Here is a 23,607-nt window from a genome sequence, read left to right as displayed (position 1 = left end):
CTGCATGAGAGAGAGAGACAGATAGATAGATGATAGATAGATAGATAGATAGATAGATAGATAGATAGATAGAAATATATATAAATATATATATACACACACTTGCTAAGCTTATAGCTGGGGGTGCCCACGAGCCAGCTGGCTCCCACAGCCCTTCCCGCAGCTCCTGAGTGACCAGGGTCACATCCTTGCTCCAAAAACAGGGAGGAGAGGGTTTCCAGGCAGGAACTGTGTCTCCCATGGGTGAGGGGTTGAACCCGAGCAGAGTTATTGCTTTTTCTGTTGTATTTCTCCTTTTGCACTTTCTGATCACTGGTGCAGCATGTCCTGGTCCCCACAGCCTGGGCAGTGGGTGCTTGGCTGCACAGAGTGGCCCCATGCCAGGGGGCTCAGGCTCAGTCAGATGTGGTGGCTCATCTCTCCTGTGTCCCCTCGGATGGATTTTCCAGCTCCACTGCAGGAAAACAGGAAAACAGTGACCTGTGTCCTGTGACTGCCCAGGCTCCAGCTCTGCACAAGGGTTCCCAGCTCCATGATGTGCCTCCTCTTCCTCTCGCGGGGCTGCAGCAGATGGGTGGGGGGCAGACGGGGCAGGGGAGAGGGAAAGGGCTCTGCTGGGGGGGTGGGGCACTGGGTGGGAGAGGGGTGGTGGCCACAGCCCGGGGTGGGGACAGGCCTGGGGTCCCCTTGGTCACTGCGGTGTCCTCTTCCACCCCTGTGCCAGGGGTTGTCCCACAGGCCCCCCAAGCTGCTACCCTGGCTCCAGCCATCCCCCGGGGGCTTCACTGCACCTCCTGGCTCGGTGGCACCTGTAAGACGTAACCTGAAGTAATTTTTTGTGAGAAAATGCAATTTATGAGCCATGCAATCTCCCCAGCCCTCCATCCTGAAGCATTTTCCCTGGCCAGAGGCTCCTGCCTGGCCCTGGAGTGTGGTTTGCCCTCCCAAGCTGGCTCCATCCTGGGTGTTGGGCAATGATCGGGGCAGGAAACAGCTTAAGATATTTTAAAAACTTTATTATTGGCCCGATGAGATTTGACACACATGCTGGGAGCTGTATGGAAATCAGCACTGATAAAAAATACAGCAATTATGACCCGTATTGAGAAAATAGACCATGTAAGAAGAGCCTTTCTATTAAAAAAGTTACCCAAGCCACAGCTCTGTCCTCATCCACCCTCCAGAGCCAGGACCTGAGGCACCATAGACCAAACCTGGGGTGTGGGGTGGGGGCTGGACCAGCACCCCTGAGTGTGGAGGGGGAGCAGGGGCTGGGCAAACCCCCTTGTGGTGTTGGGGAGGGTTCAGGTAAAGGGGGGGGGGGGATCAGGGGGTAGGAGGGTGGGAGCTACAGGAAGAGAATCCCAGGAGCATCCCAGTCCTGCGTGGGCAGCACCCCTGGGTGCTGCACCCCTCGTCAGTGCAGGGGGTGCCCCCCTATTGTAAAGGAAAAGGAAAAAGCTCAGGAGAATTGGGGTGGGTGGGGGTTACAGGCCAGGTGAGGGCTTAATTAAAACACTTAAATAAGCACTAATTGTTCAGTAGGGGGGAGGAACCAGCAGGGGGTGTATGGTGGGGCTGGGGTCCCCCAGGGCCCTGCCTGTGACCTGGACTGGAGAACAGCCCCTGGCCCCCACAACAGCCCCCTGAGCACTGGGATACAGCTCCAGGCAGGGCTGGCCATGGCAGGGGCTGGGTGAACATGAGGACACTTGTGCCAGCACCAGGCTGGGACCCATGGCAGTGCCAGACTGGGATGGGGACGGGCTCATCCCATGGGTCCTGGTGCCAGAGCTGTGTCCCGCCAGGGTGGGATCATCCTGTGGCATGGAGCAGGATCCCTGGCACCAGCCCCATCCCACGGGGTGCTGTCTGTGCAGTGTCCCTGCATGGGGACACCCGTGTGCCCTCATCGCCCCGCACAGGAGCCAGGACAGGGGTGGGGGCTCAGGGGGGACATTTCTCACCTCAGGGTTTGGTCTATAGACCCCAAAAGGAACCAGCCCTGAATTCAAGGTTTCGCTCAGCTCTGCTTACTTCTATTTCCTTCCAGAAGCTGGAATTGCACAATTATCCTAAGCCTTGAATGAATTAAAAAAAAACAAAAACAAAAACAAAGAAACAAAAAAAAGAAAAAAAAAGAAAAAAAAAAGAAAAAAAAGACCAGAACAAAGAACCACGAGCGCGCCCCCCCCCCCCCCCCCCCCCACCCCCCAATATGTCTCTTTGGCAGCAATAACTTAAAATCGCATCAATGTGGGTTCAGTCAACAGCAAGTTTTGGTTTTGGGGTGGGGTTGGGGTTTTTAATAATTTTGCTTAAATACAAAAATAGTCAGGTTGGCAGGTCCCGGTGAGGGATATTCCCCCCACAACCAGCCCTCCACGTGCTGCTCCCCGCTACAACAGGCAAGGGTGCCAGCAGTCCTCAGGGTCCCCAGCTGGGACTGATCCCTGCAAGCCAATGGAGGGGAGCTCCAAAGCCATGGGGACCACTCTGGGCAGCGGGTGGCACTCCTGGCACGGGGGAGTGACATCCAGAGTGGCAGCAGCCAGTGGCCCCTCAGTCAGGAATGTCGTGGAGTGCCTCTGGGGCAGCCATGGGGCAGCTGTGGGGCAGCCAAGCTGCCACACGGTGCAAGACTGAGCACATGGCACAGGGAGGGGACAGCCCGGGGGAGAAGGGGTGTGGGGACCAACCGCCTCGGGAAGCACATGTGGGCAAGAAGCCAAGGGGGAACTTCACTGGGGAGGACACTCCGCAAATGTTAGCAAGGTCAGGGCGCTACCCTTGAAACGCTATAATTTATATATATATATGTATATATATATATATATATAAGTGTCTATTTTACACACACGCTCGCAGCCACCCGCACACGGTGCCACCGTCACCCACCGCCTGGCCCCGCGGGGGCCGCGCCGGCCCCGCTCCCACTCCAAGCAGCAAACGAGTTCCTTCCGATAAAATCTGCCTAAAAAAACCTGCTGAGTGGGGTGTGGGAGCCCACGGGCAGCCCCCACGCCGTCCTGCGCCGCCCCGGTGCCGGGGCAATGCCGGCTGTGTCCCGGCGGGCTCACTCCCGGTCACCGTCTTCGCTGCTGCCTGCAAGGAGCCCAGAGAGGGCCATCAGAGGGTCCCGGCCCCCATGGGCCACCAGGGACAGTCCCCATATGGCTCACAGTGAGAGTGGCACTGGGACACGGCCGGGACAGTCCTGGACAGCCACAGAGCAGATCCAGAGGGGGACTCACCTCCTATGGAGTCCATGTCCGAGTCGGAGACGTGGGTGATGGAGAACCGGGACACAGGGGCAGGTGAGACCGTGAACCGGGAGAACTGGATGGGCAGCACCTGTTTCTGCACTGGCACCAGGGCGGGCACGGCTGCGGGGGGCTCCGCCGGCGTACCCGGCAGCGAGGCCACCAGGGATGGCTTCACTGGCATCAGTGGGAAGTCGTCGTCCCACTCGAAGCCACCGCCTGGAATACAAAGTGAAGGGGCTGAGCCCACTGTGAGGGTTCCACCATAACCTCTGACCCCATCACCCCATAACCACTGCCCTCCCACCACCCCACAGTGACCAGCCCCATGAGCTCCTGCTCTTACTCTCTTCCGAGGCGTTGCCATCCGAAGAGTCGTCGGAGGCTCCGAGCCTGTCGGTGGGGCTGGGGGGGCTGCCACCGGCAGGGGGCTCCCCCGAAGGCGAGGGGGGCTGCCCCGAAGGCAGGGTGGGCTCTGGGAAGCTCTGCTCAGCCAGCTCCCGCGTGGGGCTTTCCTGGGGATGGGGAAACAGAAGGAAGGAACCTCACTGGAGGCATGGCTGAAGATGGCTCCCACCACCAAAAGGCCATGGAGCCGTGCTCAGCACACAGCTCTGTCCCCCAGGGCACCCACCTGGTCGAAGAGGTAGATGGTCACGTCGTCGTAGAAGGAGACGGCCTTTTTCTTGCGCTCCAGGTCCTCGCAGAAGGACTCGGACAGCAGGCTGGGCATCTTGAGGAGGCTGCGCAGGTTCCGGCCGCTCTGGCTCTCGGCCACCACGATGGGCACGGCCGCCGGCTCCTCCTCGCTCTCCTCGCTCTGCTCCTGGATGTTGTAGCAGCGCAGCTCCTCATCCGACTCGTCGCTGTCTTCCGTGTCCTCCTCCTCCTCCTCTGGCTCCTCGCGGCGCTCGGGGGCAGCCGGGGACGGGGATACCCCCGGCGGTGATTCGCCCCCAGGTAGCAGCGTGCTGGGACCCCCGGGCGCATCGCCCGCCCCAGTCCCCTCCGGGAGCAGCCCCAGCTCCCCAGGAGCGAGTGTCACAGTCTGTTTGTCCCCCACTGGGGCTCCCCCGAGTCCAGGGACGCCCTCGGGCACGCAGGTGCCTCCAACAGCTGATGGGTCCCCAGGGCTCACTGGCACCGGGGTCAAGAGGAAAGTCTTGGGGGTCACAGAGCCCGGGGGACAGGTGTCTGTGTCAGGGTGCGGGGGGCTGCCCGGCACCAGCCCCGTGCCAGCGGGGCTCCGCTCGGTGCCAGGCGCCTGCTCCGGTGAGCTCCCGGCCTCCACCCAATCCCCCTCCAAAGCCACCGCCGCCGGCATGGGCACCACCACCACCGCCACGCCAGGTGCTGCCGGGGGGCTGCCGGGTGCCCCCGGCGGGTGCAGCGGGTCCTCTGCTCGCCCTATGTCCTGAGCAGGAGAGCGGGGACCCTCCTCCGCCTCCGGGGTGCGGGACCCATCGCTGTCCCCCTCGTCCTTGTGCCCGCGCTCGGCCTCGGCGTCGCAGTCGGAGAAATAGGCAGAGTCGCGATAGGGGCTCTTCTCGGCCAGGCCGGGCAGCTCTGCACTGGGCAGCCGCGTTTCAGGGGCCGCAGCCTCGCCCTCGCTCCCCGGCAGCCCCGGGGGCGGCTTCCCCAGCTGGCCGAAGGCCTCGGGCTCTCGGGGCTCGTGGGGCTCCTTAAGGACGAACTCGGGGGACTCGTTGTTCTCGGTGTCGTAGCCGCTGTCGAGGGCCCGGGCTTGGCCGGCGGGCGCGAAGGCTCCGGGGCTGAGCACCTCGCAGGAGCTGGCGGTGGAAGGGATGTCCAGCGATTCCAGCGAGTCCGGCGTGCCCACCTGCTTCTGCAGGGACCTGAGCGCCGGCGCCGCCTCCGCCCGCTCCGCGTATTCCCCGGAGAAGTCGGTGAAGACGCCGGAGGTCAGCTCGGCCGTGTCCTCGTCGCTGCCCTCGTCCACGCTGGGGAAGCTGCTGCTGGAGAAGGTCTTGTCCGGCGTTCGCTCGGCGTCACCGGCGCCGCTTTCTGCCGCGGCCTCCGCGGGTGCCTGGGCGGGCTCCGGGCCGGGCCGGGCGCCGTCTGCGCCGGGCTCGCCGGGGGGGCCGGGGCTCGGGGCGGCCGTGCCAGCCATGGGGGGAGCGGCCTCCCCCGGCCCCGCGGCGGCGGCGGGGGCCAGCGGGCTGCGGGCAGGGCTTCCCTCTGCGGCGGCCGAGCTCTCCTCGGGCTGGGCATCGCGCGGGGCTCCCGGCGCAGGTGGCGGGGCCGCGGCGGGGCCCCGGGGCGCGGCGGGGCTCTCCGCCAGCGTGCCGGGCTGCGCGGGGCCGCAGGGTGATGAGTCACGGCCGTGCCAGGCCTGCCGCCGCGGGGAGGGCGAGCGGCACGGGGAGGAGGAGCCGCCGGCCATGGCGGGGGGCTGATCCTGCCGCGGGCGGAGGAAGTCGTGTCCCGGCGGGGACCCCCCGAGCTGGGGCTGGCCTCGGGGCACGGTGCCCAGCGGCTTGGCCATGAGCCCGCGGAAGGTGATCATGCGGCGGTAGCACCAGCTGTCGCCGGCCGGGGGCTCGCGGGGGCTGCCGCTGCCGATGTTGTTGTTGGAGGAGCTGTTGGAGGCCCAAGGGTGGCGCTGAGGCGGGGGGCTGGCACCGGACGGCTGGGGGGCCAAAGGGGGACTGTCCTCGCCCAGCTCCAGCGCCACGCAGTCCGGCGGGGCCCCCCCGCTCGGCCCCGCTGTCCCCCCGTACCCCGCGGGGCTGTAGGCGCAGTTCCCCGACGGCGACACTCCCAGAGGGTCGGCAAACACACCGGGCTGGAAGGCGGGGACGGGCCAGTCCTGGCCGCCTGGCTGGGGGGGCTCCTCCTCCAGCAGGTACCCCTCTGCCCCGTGGCTTGGGGACGGCTCGTAGCCCCGCGGATCCTGCCCGGGGCAGGGGTATGGATAGTACTCGGCACACTCCCAGGAGCTCTCGGCCGCCGGTGCGTGGCCCAGCAGCGGCTCCATGCTCAGGGACACGGTGGGGCTGCCATCCGAATCGTAGGTGCCCCCGCTGCGGCCGCTCTGCGCTCTCCAGCAGGCCGGGGGCCGCAGGGCCCCCCGCTCGCCCGCCGGGCTGTAGGTGCACATGGCGTAGTCCAGCTCGGCGCTGCCCTCGCCGGGACCCTCGATGCGGATGTAGTACTCGCTGCCCAGCGAGGGGCTGTGGGCGCCCAGGATGGGCACCACGCCGGGCGCTGGCACGCCGGGACAGCCGGACGCCTTGCACTCGTAGCAGGACGGGGACACCCCCAGGCTGAGCCCCGCTGTCGTGGCCGGGTAATAGAGGTCGTGGTAGCGGGCGGCGCTGCTGGGGCTCAGGGACCCCAGGGGAGCCTGGAAATGCTCGGTCTTGGTGTGCTCCCACTTGTACTCGAAGTTGAGGCCGTGGCTGGTCTCCATGACGGTGAGGATGTCGTCCCCGTCGGAGGGGAACCCGTCAGCAGAGAACTGCTCCAGCAGCGGGAAGGACGAGAGCTCAGGGCCGTGGTGGCTGCCGCTGGCGCTGCCGTTGGGTTTCATGGAATTCCAGCGCTTCTCGAAGTCCTCCTCTGCCTCCGTGGCCCCCTTGGCACACAGGTAGGACAGCAGCAGGTGCACCTCCTCGGCCGTGGGGCGCTGCTCGGGCTGCAGCCAGCAGAACTGCATCACCTCGTACCTGCCGTGGGGAGCAGGCAGCGTCAGCCCGGCCCCCACCCGTGCCACGGGGCAGGGGAGGGGGCGGCTCGGGCTCCTCACCAGCGCTCGGACAGCGACAGCTTCAGCTGGGGCTTGGGCAGCTTCAGCTGCTGCTCCTTGATGGCGTAGGCCAGCACTTGGCGGTCAGAGTAGTGGTCGTAGGGCTGGCTGCCCAGCTCAAACAGTTCCCAGATGGTGACGCCCAGCGACCTGCGGGCATGGCACCATGCTGGGGGTGCAGGGAGACCCCAGCCCCGAACCATCGGCCCTAAAACCACCCCGATGCGTCCCGTGAGGCTGCAGCCCCCTGTGCCCCCCCAGAGCCGCTCACCAGACGTTGCTGGCCTTGGTCTGGTCCACCACGAGCAGGTTGCCGTGCACTTCATCGATGAGCTCGGGCGCGATCCAGCGCAGCGGCACCCACAGCTGGTCGGCCGTCACGAAGTAGTCGTCCTGCCAAGTGTGCAGGGTCAGTACGAGAAGAGAACGTCAATCCATGGCGTCAGGGACCGGCCATGCCGCGGCACCGCCACCCCCTGCCTCCCCACCCTCCACCAGTGCCCCCCGTGCCCCTTGTTCTCCCAGATTTGCCTGTCCTACTCTGCTCCTGGCACCTGCTGTCCCTTGTTGTTTTTCCTCCTTCCCCCCTCTGCTCCCCCACCCGAGCCCCTCTAGACCCCCAGTTCGGCAATCCCAGCCCTGCAGGAGCCGTGGGCAAACTGGAGGAGGACAGAGAGACAAATGGACGTGTGGGCAACCCCAGGCTGCGCTGGCAGCCTCCTGCATGGACATGTGCCTGGCAGAGGGGCACGTCTGGACCAGCCCAGGCAGAGTCACCCCACTGGGTGGGTGCTAGGGCGCTTGGGGGGGATGGGGAACCTTATTTCATGCTCGGGGGGCACAGTGGGTGACACTAAGAGTCCCTCACAGGATGGTCTGACTCCCTCCTGCACCCCAGCAAACGCAGGGGTGCCCCGACGCCGCTGGGGAGGGGGGATGTGTGCCAAAGGGTGGGGGGAAGGCTCAGCCGGGTCTGTGCCGGGTGGGTGTACGTGGGGGTACCGCTGGACCCCAGCGCAGCCCCCAGCCCCCTCCTCCCTCCAACCAGCCTTACTTTGTACTTGCAGTGCGAGAGCCCGTAGTCCCCGATCTTCACGGTGAGGTCGGCGGTGAGGAGGCAGTTCCGCAGGGCCAGGTCGCTGCCAAGCAAACCCGGAGCTGTCACCGGCACCGAGAGCTCGGGCCGCACCCACCGGGGACCCGGCTGGCGCAGCCGTTCCCCGCCCGGCTCCGGGGCCGTTCCCCGCCCGGCTCCAGGGCCGTTCCCCGCCCGGCTCCGGGCGTGCCGATAACGCGGCTCTCAGTGCACAGCAGGAATGCCTGCTCGGCCCCAGCTGCGCTGCTGTCCGTCCGTCCATCCGTCACACGCCGAGCCAAGCAGAAGGCGAGTGTGTTCCCGGGCAACGCGAACCCTGGCATGCGGCCGGGCTGCCGGGCGGGTCATGCAGCCGGGGCACAGGCTGCTCTAAGGGAGTCCCTCTCTAGCTCAGCTGGGATCCCCATGTCCCTGTCCCACAGCTTGAGCACCCTCGTGGGGACGCACCTGCAGAGCCAGGCTCGGGTGGGGACACTCCGGTGGCCCCTGATGGCAGCGCACCCCCTCCTCAACAAAATCACTGATGCTGGAGTCTCCGTCTGCAACTCACTCAGCACCAGGATATTGTTGGGCAGGAGAAGCAGTGGTGGGGCAGGAGCACTGGCACGTTGGGAACCCTCCCATCCAGAGCCCGCATTGCTCCCCAGCTGCCCCCGGGATGCCAGGCCAGCGTACCTGTGGATGTAGTTGTTCCTGTGCAGGTGCAGGACGCCGCAGGCCACCTCGCACGCCATCCTCTGCAGGGTCAGCAGGTCCGGGGTCATGGCCTCGGCCCCCCGGCAGCTCCGCAGGTACCCCTTCAGGTCACCCTGCGGGCAGTGCCACTGTCACCCCCCGTGCCCAGCACCCACGGGGGCACTGCGGGGAGCGGGCACAGGGACTCACCAGCGGGCAGAACTCCATCACCAGCAGGTATGGGGTGACCTCGGCGCACTGGGCCAGGCACTGCAGCAGGTTGGTGTGCTGGAGGGCTCTGCGTGGGGCACAGCAACGGGGGCGTTTGTGCTCCACCACCCTGCCTGTGCTGGCACTGGGGTGGCAGGGTTGCTGGCGGGAACCATCACCCTTCCTGTGCCATGAAGATGGCACAGTCCCTCAGGAGCCATCATCCTGCCTGCACCAGGGCTGCCACAGGGGCTGCCGGGAGCGGGTACCAGCACGTCCCAGCACCCGGGATGTGTCACAAAGGGACATTTGTTCAGCTGTGCTGGGGCAGGAGCAGCCCTGTGCCCCCCCTTCCGTGGCCCAGCTCTGCCCGTGACCTCACTGCTGCCCCATGCCACAGCCGGTGGCTCCGCACAGCCCTGGTCCTGCCACAATGTAGGGACGGAACTGTGCTGCCCCAGAGCTCAGCTGGCACCTGCAAGAGGAAGCCACGGCTCTGCCCAGCAGCTGAAGGTGTCACGGAGTGGATCTGCCCCTATGCCACAGCTTCCCCACTCCCAGAACTGTGGATCCCAGAGGTACCTGTAGGGTTGCGCTTCTTCCAGGAACTGCATCTGGTCCTGCACGCTGGCACTCGCCTTCAGCTCCTTCACCACCACCTGGGTGCTGCTGATGCCCGAGTTCACCTCCCCCAGGAACACCTGGGACAAGGGACAGGCTCATCCCTCCATCCACACCCCAAGTACCCCAGGCACAGCCGGGGCCCGGTGTCCCTACCAGGGTGGGGTGTCCAGGGGTCCCTGGCCCTGGGCTTACCTTGCCGAACCAGCCATGCCCGATCTCCTTCAGGTACAGCAGGCTCTGCCGCCCCAGGTCCGCCGACTTGAGGAGCTGCACTGTAACAGAGCCCGTCCAGCTGCCCGCGTGTCCCCCTGTCCCCCTGCCCACACATCCCCCTGCCCACCTGCTAGTCCCAGCCAAGCCCTGCTGTCCTCACCGTGCCACCCGGTGCCAGGCCCTCTGCCACACCAGGATGCTGCAGAGCATCCATGCCCAGGAATCCTGCATCCCAGGCATCCTCTTCTCCAGTCATCCTCCCACGATCAGGGGACGTGGGGTATCAGTGTCCCCAAACGGGATGGCAGCAGAGCTGGCTCCCTGCCCCTTCTCCTCCGCAGGGTGTGCAGAGCTGAGCCCAGCACAGCGCTGGCATTTAGCCCCTTCCCGGCCCCCCCGGCACAGTCCAGCCCCTCGGGAGCCCGTGCCAAGGGCAGGCAGCAATGAGGCCATTGTTGGTCCTCTCTGCCCTCCCCACTGTGGCCATTCTTTGGGCAGGGAGGGACACGGGAAGGGAAGGGGCACAACCAGGCGCCCCCCACATTCCTCTCCCACTCATGGGCTTGTTTACATGGGACCAGGACTCGTGGATGTCGCCATTCAGGGTGGCCGTGTCCTGTCCCACCCTGGTGCTGCTCCCTGCCTGGAGACGGGGACAAGGGACCATCACACAGGGGGACCCTGCAGCAACCCCCAGCTGCCTGTCCTTGCCAGGGCTCCGCTGGAGCTGTCCCTCCACAGCAGGGGAGACCCAGCATTCCCACGTCACCCTGTGCCCAGTGATGAGAGCCCTCCCAAGCACGGCATTCAGGGGTCCTGTCCTCCCCTGGCTTACCTGAGCGCCCCGGCTGCTTGGCCATGGGCAGGGACACCTTGGTGAGGGGCAGGACATAAACCTCGGGGCCATGCTGAGGGGCAGGCGAGCCCTGGGCCGACAGCTCTGTCACGTAGTCGTCCCCCTCGGTGTTCTCAAACTCCTGGTTCAGGGTGCACGGGGGTCATACACACCCCTCTGCCCCGACAGGCTCAAGGGGGCCCAGAGAGCCCACCCTGCCCGCACACAGGGAAGGCACACCCTCCCCACCACCCATCCCATTACCTGTCTGTGCCACCCCGGCAGCCCCCGGCTCCCAAAAGCCGCCCGGGCGAGCAGGTAGGCAACGGTGAACATCTCGCCGTGCCAGGCTGTGCCTCATGGCGCTGCCGACACCCCCAGCGCTGCGCCGTGTGCCATGTGCCACCCTGGGCCATGAGCCGCGTCCTGCCGGACACCGGCCCGGCCGCACACCCCTAAATACGCAGTGCGGGGGCACTGGGGGGGTCACTGTCCCCCCCTCCCGGCACGGCGAGGTGCTCCGGCGGTGTGGGATGTTTCACAACACCCGGCATGTCCCCCCCCCCAGCCTGACCCCCCTCCCTCCCCGGGCGCCACAAGCCTCCACAAAAATCTCAGCAATTAGGGAAAAAGCGTTTTCTCGGCACATTCTGTGCCTGTGAGGTCAGGGTGCCTCCCACCATCGGGGGCGTGCGGGTGGGACCGGGATTTTCACCATGGAGCCGGGAGCACGGGTGGGTCAGGATACGACCCCCATGGATCCTGAATCCCATAGATCCAGACTCTGTGGAGCTGGGATCCAAGATCCAACCCTGAGCCCAGAAGCCCCGGTAGGCAGTGAGGGGCTGAACCCCTCCCTGCAAGCACTGCTGTCCTGAGCCAGCACATGTCCAGCCCTGGCGCTGGGGCAGAGAATTCTGCACCAGGAACCTCCAGACACCTCCGTTCTTGCTGGGTCCCTGGAGCCCCCCACCCTGGCCTGGGGAACACACTCTCCCCCGGGCCCCCAGCTCACCTTGAAGCCAATGTCCCCTTTCTTGCAGCACAGACAGGCCAACATGAGGAAGATGAAGGTGAAGAGCCCCGAGAAGGAAACGGCCACCACGGCCAGCGAGGAGGACCAGGAGAGCTCACTAAGGGGGGTGCCGTCTGTGGGGACACAAGGTGGTCAGAGCTGGGGACACCGGGGAGGGGTCAGGCTGTGCCAGGGGGTCCTGCCTTAGTGGGGTTCATGGGATGTGGGGGCACATCAGGCTCACGGGGACTTTGGCAGGGAGCAGTCGGTGGGAGCAGGGTCCCAGTGTCTGTGTGCCCCCTTCAGTGGGGAGCCCAGGAGGGACTCCCCAGAGCCCAGGCAGGACCTGCACGGGGGGGGGGGGGGGGGGGGGGGGGGGTGCCTTGTCCCTGTGAATGTAGGGGGACAATGACACCTCATGGACAGTGGCTGTACCAGCTCAAGGGGCCCAGGCACCCCCACCCAGCTGAGCCCCAGCCCTTGGATTTGCCCCCCAGTGGGTTTGGCCACAGCATGGTGGCATCCCAAGACTGTGGGAGCTGAAAGGACAGGAATATGGTCCCATGAGCGCTGCACTGGGCCTCAGGCCACTGGGCATGGGAAGAGACACGGCTGCACTGGCTGGGAACCGCATCCTCTGAGCACCAGCACACCCCAAATCCTGACACCTGCCACCCCACTCCAGCTGTGCAGCGTCCCGTGGGGTGGCAGGGCACACCGTGGCCATGGTGGCAGCGTTGCAGCTGCCCATCCCCAGCAGACCCCGCTGCCAGCTGCAGCTGCCACATTACTATTCTGCCCAGAGCCTGCCCAAACAACCGGCGCCGTTGTGGTGGGAGCAGCCGGAAGGTGGTGGCACTGCCAGCAGAGTGGTCACCGGAGACCCGTCACAGGGACAGGTGCCCTGTGCTCAACCATGAGCCTGGCACTGATCCTCACCGGTGCCGTGGTGCCTCCCTGGGTCACCAAGCTGGTGCTGAGCCCCTTGGGGATGCTCGTGGCACACATGTGGCTCCAGCACGTGGATCGTGGAGCGTCTCTCTGTCTCTGTGCCCTGGCCACGCTGCCCTGCTCCAGAGCTCCACCACGGGCTCCTGTGTGTCCTTGAGACCAGCACCTGAAGGGCACTGGGGGCTGGGGAAGGTTCTGCTGCCCTGATGGGCACCAGCAGCACCCGCTGCTCCCTGGCAGTGCCCGGCACCACGCGGGGTGAGCACAGGGCACCCTGGCTCCTGGCATGGCAATGAGTGTCGCAGCCCAGCCGTGCCAGGGGGCAGGGAAGGAGCTCCAGAGCCATCTTCTGAGGCTCGGGATGCAAAGCCCAACCTGGGAGGAGCAGGGGGCGGCGTGCCCCCCCCTTCCAGCTGGTTTCCATGGTGAACACACTTTGTACCGCCAACGTCACCATTTTCCCTGGATAGTGGGACAGCAAAAGAGAAAATGACTCACTGAAAAGAGCCTTTGAACGGAACGGGGAGCAGAGCACAGAGACAGGAGCCCGTCTGAGGGGACCGTCAGCTGAGCTGCGCCTCAGCTCGGGAACTGGAGGTTCCCAAAGAAGACAACAGGCCAGTGGGATCCAACTGCTCCTGCCTTGGTTTCCCCACCTGCACAACCAGAGACCTGAGAGCCGTGACCCGTCCAGACTGGGCAGGGACACCACCAGTACCACGATCCACTGGCGCCTCCCCTCTCTGTACCCACAGCAACGGTGATGGGAAGTGTGGCATCATCTCCGACGCCAAATTATCCCCAAACCAGGTCAGATGCACCTGCAGCAGCAGGTGCTGCTGGAGCACTGGGGTGCAGGGAGCACCAGGACAGGGGAGCCACCAGAACACAAGGGACACCAGGACACAAGGAACACCGAGGTATAGGGCTGAGTGCAGCCTGAAGTACCCCAGGACTCCCAAGAGAAACCAGACCTCCCCCCCAGCACATCCTGCCCTCCATTCCCAGGCTCTGCCTCCCACTCTCCCAACAGGAGCGAGGTCCCCTGGCACCGAAGCAATGCCATCCTCTGGCCTTCCTCACCACAGGGGTCAGGCTGACAGCTCGGTGCATCCCCCAAAACTGCGGCATCACCCGCAGCCCCTCCACCCAGCAGCACCCAGCAGCACCCAGCGACTCCGGGATCATACACCCTCATCCGGCGGGAGGGGACTGCTGGGGGGCTGGTGGCGATGGGGCTGGTGGCCCCAGCTCCAGGGACACCCGCTGCAGCCTCACACCCAGCCCTGACAAACGGGAGCAGAAGGGCAACGGAGGAAGAGGGGGGATGCCGGATGCGGTGGGGTGTAATGGCATGCAATGGGATGCAGCAGGGCGCAGTGGGGTGCAGTGGGATACAGTGGGATGCACTGGGATGCAGTGGGGTGCAATGGGGTGCAGCAGTCCCCCTCCCACCCCACCCAAGCCACCGCGCACCCGCAGCCGGCTCAGCCCTGCCCGCGCTGTCCCCCCCGCCTGTTGCATCGCCCACCCAGCGCCGGTCGCGGCCGCACCGCCGGCTCCGAGCGGGGACGGCCGAAGGCCGGAGCGTCCCGGTGCGGTGCCGGTGCTGCTCCCGGAGCGTGGCCGTGCCTCGCCGCCTCCCGTGCTGACTCACGGCCCCGGGCCGGCCGTGGCCCCGCTGCCTCCGGCCGGGCGATGCTGCGGCCGCCCGGCGATCCCGGCGGAGCCCGCCCGGCCAGCGGCGGCTGACGTGTGCGGAAGGGCCGAGCCGGGGCTCCCGCAGAGCCGGCGGCAGCTCGGGGCTCCCGAACCGGGCGAGGCCGCGGGCACGGGCACCGGCTCAGGCTCCGGGGCACGGCGCACCCCGAGCCCCGCTCCCACCGGGCCCCTCCTTGCAGGACCTGCCGCAAGACAGCCCGTGCCTCGGTTTCCCCACTGGTGATTCCCAGCTGCGCTGGGAGGGATCGCGGGGTCGTCCGGGAGGGGATGGATGCTTTGGCGCCTTGGGAGCATGGTCCGTACATCCCCTCTGCCCTCTCGCCGCACACCGCGGATTCCAGCCTGGGAACATGCCAGATCCTGCTGGGAAAGGTCGCATTTGGGCAGGGAGAAGGGCAGGATACGGGCAGGGAGCAACGCAAGATTGGGGCAGGATTGGGGCAGGATTTGGACAGAAGCAGGGCAGGGTTGGGATGGGATTTGGACAGGATCAAACACGCTCATGTCCCTCAGCACCTCCGGCCACAGGCTGCTCGCTCCCAGCCCCATCCACTCGCCCGGGGCAGGCACAGCCCTGGCATCACGTTAATCCCTGAGGCCATGGGCAGCTTCCAGGGAAGCAATTTCACAGCCCGCAGGACGAGCGCTCTGCTCACCCACACACCCAGGCGGCACAAAACCCCCGCTGCCATTTGGGGTGTGAGCACAGCCCGGGGACTGCGCAGCTCTGCGGGAAACTGAGGCACCGGCAGGAACCGGGATGGCCTCCCTGAGCTGTGTCCCTGAGCCCAGGCCCCTGCCATGGAAGCAGCCATGGAGCAGGGCTGGTGGTGCCCACGGTGCCAGCCAGGAGCCTGGCACGGAGCCGGTACCCACAGCATCCCGTCCTGGGATGCCTCAGGATCCTGCATCCCTCACAGAGGTACCCAGAGCCTCCTCCACCGGGCTGCTGTAGGATCCAGGAGCAGGGAGCCTTTGTCCCCCATTGCTGGAGACCTTTTCCCACCAGGAAGAGCCAGAGCCATTCGGGCAGCCTCTCTGGTGATTAATAGATCAGTTAATTGTGAATTCTAGGCACGCCTGGCTAATCCTTTCTCCTTCTGTATCTTTTAACGTGGCGTATTTCACCAACAGGATTGATTTTGCCCTTTAATTCTGGTTTTACCATCTCGGGCTGAAACAGCAGCAAAAAATAAATAGGAGGAAAATAACAGAAAATCATCCATCATTTTCTGAAGCAACGAAATAAAAACAAGGACCGTGCTAGGGACAGGCCGGGCTCCAGCGTTGCTGCGCACACACCACGCGTGTCAGCCTGATTAGGGACAAAAAAATCAAGTTCCTCCATCAAAGCCCGCCCTGATGCAGAGCCAAGAGCCAACAATTCCCTCAGTTTCCAGGAAAAATAATACTAATATTATTATGATAATAAAATTATTATAATGTAATTCTAATAATTCTCTACACTGTAGTAATATATAGTAGTAATATACTATTATTATATATAGCATATTGGAATTGTGTATGGAATTATATATAGAATTGTACATTGAATTACCTATATTGTATTTTTATATATAATTATATAGTCTGTCTGGATTATAGAATAGTTTGGATTATAATAATATATTGTAATAATAAAAAAAAATACTATAGAAGGCGTGCAAAACAAGCTCAAATTGATTATTTAAAAAGAATTCTCATGCTTGGTGTTTTAAGTGAGTGCTGGGTGGGGGCTGCGAAGCCCATCAGGGCAAATCCTGAGGGAGTGGGAGGTGTCCAGGGGGAGCATCCAGCCCTCCCCTGGCAGGGCTCACTCCATGGACCCGGGAGCATGCCAGGGGCAGTGCCACGTTGGGGTCAGCTCCACGTTGGGGTCAGTGCCACAGCAGCAGCAGCAGTGCCACGCTGGCAGCAGTGCCGGGCACATGGCACCAGCCCCGCCGAGGCTCTCCCTGTGCCCAGCAGCGTTTACGTAACAGCGGGAGCGGCAGCGCGAGCGGGGCGCCCTATTTATATCCAAAATGCTCCTCGGCGTTATGAAACGAGGAGCTCTGGCTCCGGAGCAGGGCCCGAGCAGGAGGAGACCGAGGGGTGAGTGGGCAGGGGGTGCCCGTGGCGCAGGAAGGAACCCGGGTTTGGGGTCTGGCTCTGCCCCCCAGCACAGCCCAGACCCCACTGCCCCGGCACCGCAGGGAGCAGGGTTCGGCATCAAGGATGCTCCGGGCACGGAGCTGGGGAAAGTTTGGCACCTCCCTGCCTCGTGTCCACCCTCAGGTCAGTCAGTGGTGCCCAAATCACCTGGCACCTGGCACGGGAGCACACAGGCCGGGGCGACTGGAAAGTCCCTCCTTTGCCATGGGGATGGCCGAGGGTGGGCACAGGGCACATGTGAGCAGCACACAACCACTGAGATATTTTGGAAAGGTGAAGGGCCGTGGTGGCCAGCACAGTGGCCCGGCAGCAGGACACCCTGGCACAGCTGGGATGGGAGCCTGGGAGCTGTGGATCCCCTGCCCAGCCAAGCGGGCAGTGCTGCTCCTCTTGCTGTGTTTGCCCACACTGGAATTTTCCTTCGCTCCAGTAATTAAACAAACGGCGTTAACCCCGCCGCTTGCACCGGGCTGCAGGGAGGACATGGACATGGTTGGAAGAGGGGAAGGGGTGGGAATTGGGATCCCCCCAGTAGTCTGGGCTGTGGGACAGTGGCTCTGCAGGAAGACCTGTTCCCATTCTCCCAGTGCTCAGCCCTCCCAAACCCACAATCCCCACATCCTCACTGTCCCTTGGGCAGTTCTGAGCTCCACCATGCGCCCGGTGCCAGCTCTGGAGCATCCCAGGATGCTCCGTGTCCCCCCAGTATTCCCAGTCATCAGGGCACGGGGTGGCTCTCGGAGCTTGGCTGATGGCAACGATGGCAGTGGCAGCCCTGAGATGGCTGTGCCATGCTCCGATGGTGCTTCCCGGGCTGTCAGGGGGATTCATGCCCACAGGAGATTTATTTTCCTGTCAGTGGGCACGCTGAGTTAGCACAGAGCAGCTTCTCTCTGGGCCAGCCCTGTCACCCTCCAGCCCCATGACATGGACCCATGGGGTCCCTATGGCTCAGCCCACCCCTGGGAGCAAATTCTCACTGGGGATGGGATGGGCACCTACTGGGGCAGGAGGAGAATTTCTGGAGCCAAACCCAGCCCTGGAGTGGCAGCAGTGCATGGCCAGGAACATTATCCCTGCATCCCACCCTGCCTGCATCCCACCCTGCCTGCGTCCCACCCTCCCACCATGCCACCATCCCAGGCAGTGGCCCCAGCACTCCTTCCCTTGCCGGATGGGTGCAGCACAGGGTGGGAACAGGTTCAGCCACGGCACCAGAGCAGCCCAACTGCCCCTTTGACCCAAATCCTGGCATTTTCCAGCCCAGCAGTGGGATGGTGAGGAGGTGACGTCACACCAAGGCAAAACCTGGGATGTTTCCTGACTACAGACACGGAACACTAAACACAGACCCCTGCTGGATGCGGACCCCTTGGCTTAACCCACACCTGACACCACGCTGGCAGTGCCAGGGCTGCCCCACATCCCCTGCTGTCACCAGGGTGCCAAGGCACGGCGAGGGGGGCGCCGGAGCCCTGCCCTGGCTGGGAGGGCAGAGCCAGGGGCTGCCCTGGCACAGGGTGTCCCAGGCAGGGCTGGGAGTGCCGGGCAGGGAGCCCGTGAGTCACAGCCCCGCTCTCCCTGGCAGCGCGGGGCCCTTTCAACCCCGGCATATTAATTTCTTCTAATTGGCTTTGACAGGGATCAGTGTCAACGTTCCAGAACACACCCGCCCGTGTGCGTGGGACAAGAGGGAGGGAGACGAAGAGGGGGGAGAGAAGTGGCACCCTCAGGGAACAGGATCCTGGCTCTGTCCCCTCACTGAGCCAGCTGGGGCCTGGCTGCCCTGTTGTGCTGTGCCAATGTCGTTCCCTGTGCCAGGACAGGGGGCTTGCCACATGCCGCCCTACGCTGCCCGTCCGTGGCATCCCTGTGGGCACCAGGAGTCACCTCCTGCCTGTGTGCCCAGCTGGAGCTGCCCTCCAGCCCGGAGTGCCATCCCCCAATGGGAAACATGTGGCAAGACAGGACACCAGGCACACCGGACGCAGTGCTGCCACCACTGCCACCTCCCAGCTGAGGAGCTCCCACTGCCTTGCCCCAAATCCCCTCTGTGTGTCCAGTCCCCACAGCACCTTCCCCCCTCTATGGCCCAGTAGGTGCCAGGGCGTGCCTGGCCCAGATTTGGGTTGCCAGGGTCCTTCTGCCTGCTATGGCCCCTTTACCACCACGGTCTCCTAAGTCCTTTCCCATCCTTGTGCCAGGAGCAGCCGGAGGCACCGGACATGGAGCATTCACTATGCTGTTGTCACTGAGGGCCCTGGGGCAGTGGGTAGCAGCAGGTGCCAAGTGGACCCAAAAACACAGGGCTGGGGGGACCCTCTGCCCTCCCTTCTCCTCGACTCCCCAGGGTGGGGAGTGGGCACCCAATTCCCACGGGAAGCCCAGGAGATGTGGGGTGCAGTGCTGGGTCCAGTGCTCTGTGCAGGAGCCTCTCCAGGCCTGGCTTGGGAATGGGTGAAGTGAGATGGGAACCACGAGGCTGCAGGGCTGGGACCCTCCCCCCAGAGCCCCCAGCACCTGGGAGGGAATGAATCCCTAGAAGAGCTGGCACAGCCTGAAGCAAGTGTTGGGACAAGCCAAAACCAGCAGGCAAGGCTGGAACATGGGCAGCTGCACTGGCACATCCTTGTGGCATCTCCACCCCAGGTGACACTGCTGTCACTGTTCCATGCCACCAGGCCACCTATGGCCCAGCTTCAACAGCAGTTGCTTCCAACTGTGCATTTCCAGGGAATGCAGGGCCAGCAGGAGATGCTCCCTCAGCAGCACCAGAGCTCCTGGGCCTCTCCTGTCCTGTCCCAGCTGTGGTGCCATCATGCCCTACAAACTGCTTCCCCCAGTTCCTCACCGGCACAAGCCAAACCCAGGGAGGCAGGCTGGCACAAACAGCCACGATGCCACACAGGCAGGAGCTGCTGCCACATGGAACGAATCCACAAAGCCGTGAAATCCAGAATCTGGCTTGTTCCCCCCTTGAATTCCTCTCCCGGTGCTGGTGGGTGGCAGCTGCACGGCAGCGCCGAGCCCTGGGCCTGGCAGCACAGCGACAGGCAGAGATGGAAACAGGGCTGAAGGGTTCTGAAACCAAACCTGCCTTGAGCACCCCCAGGCTGGCAGGATTCGTGTGGAGCGGGGCCACACCAAAAACAAAAGCAAAATCTCTTCAAGGGCTGAGCCGGGCAAACGGCTCCGTCCCGGCACTGCCGCATTTTGGATGTAAATAATGAGATTTAGAAGCCAATAACGAGCGGCTGGGGACAAAGTCCCCGTTCGGTGAGTCCTGCTGCGGCTCATTTCCAAATCCCCCCACGATTCCGACCGTGCGCAGCCGGGGGAGCGGGAGCAGCGGGGGAAGGAGGGACCGGGAAAGGCGGCGGGGGAGGATGTGGGAGCCCGGCACCGACAGCCGGAGCCTCCGGCACCACCGAGCCCGGCACGGGCACCTTTCCGCCGCCTTCGCGGTGCCGGAGGAGGCGCCGGGAGCGGCGGGAGCCGACACGCGTTATCCCGGGCTGGTAAACAAAGAGCCGGAGCCGAGCGCCCTCCGGACGCTCCCGCGAGGGGTCCCGGTGCCCGCGCGGTGCCAGCCCCGCACCGGGAGGGACACGAGGAGGCTGCGAGGGGCGGCGGTGAGGGGAGGCTGCGGCGGCCGCAGCCCCAAAAAACGCACCGCAGTCGCCAGCTCCGCGCTGCTCCGCGGCTGCAGCATCTTCCTGCAGCTGCGCCGCGGCCGGAACACGGCGCTTACATAACGCCCTGCGCCCCAAAACGCCGCTGCTGAGCCCCGGCCCCCCAGCGAGCCCCGCCGGCTCCCCCAGCCCCACGGGGGACCCTCAGCCCCCGGCTCTCCGGCCGCCGCGGGTCTCAGGCGGTGGGGGCTCATCCCGGGCTCCGTCTTCCTCCCTCTCACCATCACCATCCTCCCTGTTGTTATTATTCCGTTTCAATCGCGGAGATGCCTTCAGAGGCAGAGCAGCCCCGGGATTCCTCCGCGCTCCAGCCCGCGGAACAAAATGCCGCCCGACTGCGGCAGCGACCCCACCGGGATGTCCCACGGCCACACCGGGATGTCCCACGGCCACACCGGGATGTCCCACGGCCACACCGCGATGTCTCGCCGCCACCCCGGCGTGTCCCAGCACCACACAGGGGTGTCACGCCGCCACACCGGGTCGGCTCCGGCTGTCAGAGCCGGGAGCCCGTACAGTGACATTCCCGGCGATGAGGGCGAGGGGATGCTGCGCTCGAGGCGCAGCGCGATGCGGGGATGCTCGTTCCCGGTGCGCCGGGAGGGCAGCGCGGGCAGGCGGTGCGGGGCCGAGCCCGGCACACGGCGGAGCACCGGGGAAGGCTCGGTGCGAGCGGCGGGGATGCGGGTCCGTCAGCCCCGGGGCTGCGGCACTTACCGGGGTCGAAGTGGGAGCTGAAGGCGAGGCTGGGGCTGAGGAAGGCGGCCGCCATGGCAGCGGCGGCGGCGGGGAAGCGGCCCATGGCGCGGCGGCGGCGGGAGCCCCACGGCCGCCGGCTGCCGCTGGCCCCGCGCTGGGCACGGCGGCGGCGGCGGCGGCGGCTCCTCCTCCATGGCGGCCCCGCGGCCCCGCGCCCCGTGCCCCGGGGAGGGGCCGCGCCGCCGCCGAGCAGCGGGACCGGGCGGGCGGGGGCGGCAGGTGGCGGAGCTGCAGCCCCGGGACCGCACCGGGACCCGCGTCCTTCCCCCCCGGGGATGCGCCGCCGCCGCCCCCGGGCGGTCCCGCCGGGATGGATGGGGTCCATAGGGGCCCCCCGGACGAGTACGGGACCCCCGAGGGGCAGCCACCCGCCGGAGTGGGGATAGGATCCCCCGGGAGCGGGGCTGGGACTCCCCAAGTAAGGAACTGCTCTAGCTCTGACCCATCCCGGGCACCGCCGGCTTCTCGAGACCAGGGATTGGGCCAGGGATGGGAAACAGGGCAGCTCTGCCCCAGGCAGCCCCTCAACCCCCCACCAGTCCCCCTCACACACACAACCTGCACCCCATCTCTGCCCCTGTGACCCAGCACAGCCCAGTCCCACCCTGAGAGGGAGCAGAGCCCCCCCAGCAGCCCCAGCCAGGCCCGAGGTGTGGGACCCCCCTTGGGCTGGGGGGTTGCCCCATGTGGGGCCATGGCTCAGCCTTGTCTGCTCAACAACATGGCCCTGGCAACCGCGAGTGTGCCCTCCAAACACGGGATGCTCCAAACCTCAATCATCACAATTCCTTGACAGGGAACATCCCACATCTTCACCCACACCCCCCAGCAGCTCCCAGCCAGACCCTGGCAAAGCTGTGGGTGCCACTGTCACCGAGCCCACTTGGGAACCAGGTTGGACTTTCCTTCAGGGTCATGCAGGACAGTCCTGTCCCATCCCGTCCCATCCTGTTCCTGGGAACCCCCTTGTCCCACCCAGCTCTGAGCATGGGGCTCGCACATCCCCATCACCAGTTTGAATATTTAAAGCCAAATTTTGCGTACACGATTAATTTTTTACAAGCCTTCAAGCCTGCACAGAACAGCACCACGCTGCACATGTCACGTCGCCACAAATAGATACAGGCCTGGAAAAATTACCGGCTGCGGAGAGAATAAACACATTGGTGCCAGTTTTTTCCTTCTCCCTTTCCTCCGCATTTTTCTCTGGAGCAGCTCTCTCCCACAGGACGCCCCAGTGGCTCTACCACGGGGAGCAGGAGACTGCTGGTGCCCCATCACTCATTTTGGAGACCCCCAGCTGGGGTACAGCTCATGGGCACCCCATGGCTCCCATTGTGCTCCTCCTCCACCGGGTCCCTGGTCCTTTCTGGTTGTGCAAATGGCCATGATTCCACATGTGGGACACCCTGAGCTCCTTCATGAGCTTTCCTGGACCTCAGAGCATCCAGGAGGAGGGTTTGTCATGCTTACCCAAACCCATCACCTGCCCTGTGCCCCGTGATGCTTGTTGCTTCCCACCAGATTTCCAACGAGGCTGTAAAGGGAAAAATCCCAAAGAAGAATCGAGGCCCAAAGCCCCAGGGAACCCCTCTGGTGCAGCCCTGAGGTCGGGGCTGTGGCAGCGCTGGTCCAGCCCCGGCCGAGGCACAGGTTCCCTGACATCCCGTCCTGCTCGGGGTAGGGTCGCTGCCGCCGCCCCAATTAGCAGGGGAGATTACAGATCCTTCCCAAAGGGAGATTACCCTGCTCGGATCCTGCCACTTGCTCCGGCTTCTCGGCTGATTTGTCTGGGGCCGCAGCTAATCCTCTCCCGGGCAGACACCAGATTGAGCCGCCATTCCCGCACGGCGGCTGCCAAAAGCCCCCGGTGCTCCTGACCTCCTTCCCGGCCCCGCGGCAGCCAGCGGGCTCCGCTCATCCGCCTAATCCCGGGGCAGCCGGGGGGAGAGGGGCTCCTTCACTGGGGATCTTTGGCAGAGCCCGCAGCGGCCACACGGTCTCCGCCAGCCTGGCTGAGTGCCCTCCGTGCCGCGGCTCGGCAGGGACAGGGACAGGACGGGGACAGGGACACGCTCCTGCCACGCGGCAGGCGGTGCCGCGGGACCCCCGGGTTGCGGGCGGGGGGCAGCCAGCCGGTGAAAATCCGCATCCCCGTTATGCAACTGCGCTGATGTATTCACTTCTGAACCGGGCACTGGCCTAGAAATTAGCCCGGGCGATGCCGGGGAGGGGCCGCGAAGATGCCGGAGCCCCGCGGACCGCGGTTGGGTGTTTACCCCACAGCGGCGATGCTGTACGGGGCTCAGGGTCCTACACCGGAGCCACAGGGCTGAGCACAGGCACAAGACACCCCTGGCCGGGCAGCGAGTGGGCAGAGCCCCTTTCTCCCACACCAGATCTCCCAGAGCCGGGGGCAAGAGCTGCTGGGGTGGCCCACGTGGAGGCTGCGCAGGAACTCAGGAAACTCCTTGGAAAAGCAGCAAGAACCGAAAAAGTACCCTGCCCGGCCTTTCCCAGCGCACTGGCATGAGCTCTCCAGCTTGGCACAGCGGAGAGAGCAGAACTGGGACCGGCGCGGCCACCCTCTGCATCCCTGGAGCTGGAGGAACGGCTCGTGCCCCGCAAC

At 64.9% G+C, this 23,607-nt stretch overlaps 1 protein-coding gene across 1 annotated transcript; it reads right to left on the bottom strand.

The window, feature by feature from the left end:
- Positions 1–2,227: 2,227 nt before the first annotated feature.
- On the bottom strand, positions 2,228–21,021 carry AATK (apoptosis associated tyrosine kinase). Its single transcript, XM_062506142.1, has 14 exons — positions 20,937–21,021; positions 11,701–11,834; positions 10,686–10,827; positions 9,830–9,909; positions 9,596–9,714; positions 9,014–9,101; positions 8,804–8,937; positions 8,088–8,171; positions 7,304–7,444; positions 7,033–7,182; positions 3,898–6,952; positions 3,610–3,778; positions 3,255–3,482; positions 2,228–3,105 (listed from the first exon to the last, which is right to left on the bottom strand). The coding sequence occupies exons 1-14, from the start codon at positions 21,019–21,021 to the stop codon at positions 3,077–3,079; spliced, it is 4,638 nt and encodes a 1,545-aa protein (XP_062362126.1). The 3' UTR covers positions 2,228–3,076.
- Between the last annotated feature and the right edge of the window lie 2,586 nt (positions 21,022–23,607).

The sequence above is a fragment of the Cinclus cinclus genome, chromosome 20 (genome assembly GCF_963662255.1).
Source record: "Cinclus cinclus chromosome 20, bCinCin1.1, whole genome shotgun sequence".
NCBI classification, from domain to species: domain Eukaryota; kingdom Metazoa; phylum Chordata; class Aves; order Passeriformes; family Cinclidae; genus Cinclus; species Cinclus cinclus.
This window is presented reverse-complemented; position numbering and strand designations above follow the sequence as displayed.

What these genes read in the sequence shown, in the direction of transcription:
- AATK (XM_062506142.1), bottom strand. Translation starts at nt 21,021, where the DNA reads ATGGGCCGCTTCCCCGCCGCCGCCGCTGCCATGGCGGCCGCCTTCCTC. An exon ending in CTCTCGCACTGCAAGTACAA is followed by an intron (nt 7,445 to 8,087) that starts AGTAAGGCTGGT and finishes TCTTCTCGTACT; the next exon opens with GACCCTGCACACTTGGCAGG. An exon ending in GGACATGGACTCCATAGGAG is followed by an intron (nt 3,106 to 3,254) that starts GTGAGTCCCCCT and finishes GGCTCCTTGCAG; the next exon opens with GCAGCAGCGAAGACGGTGAC.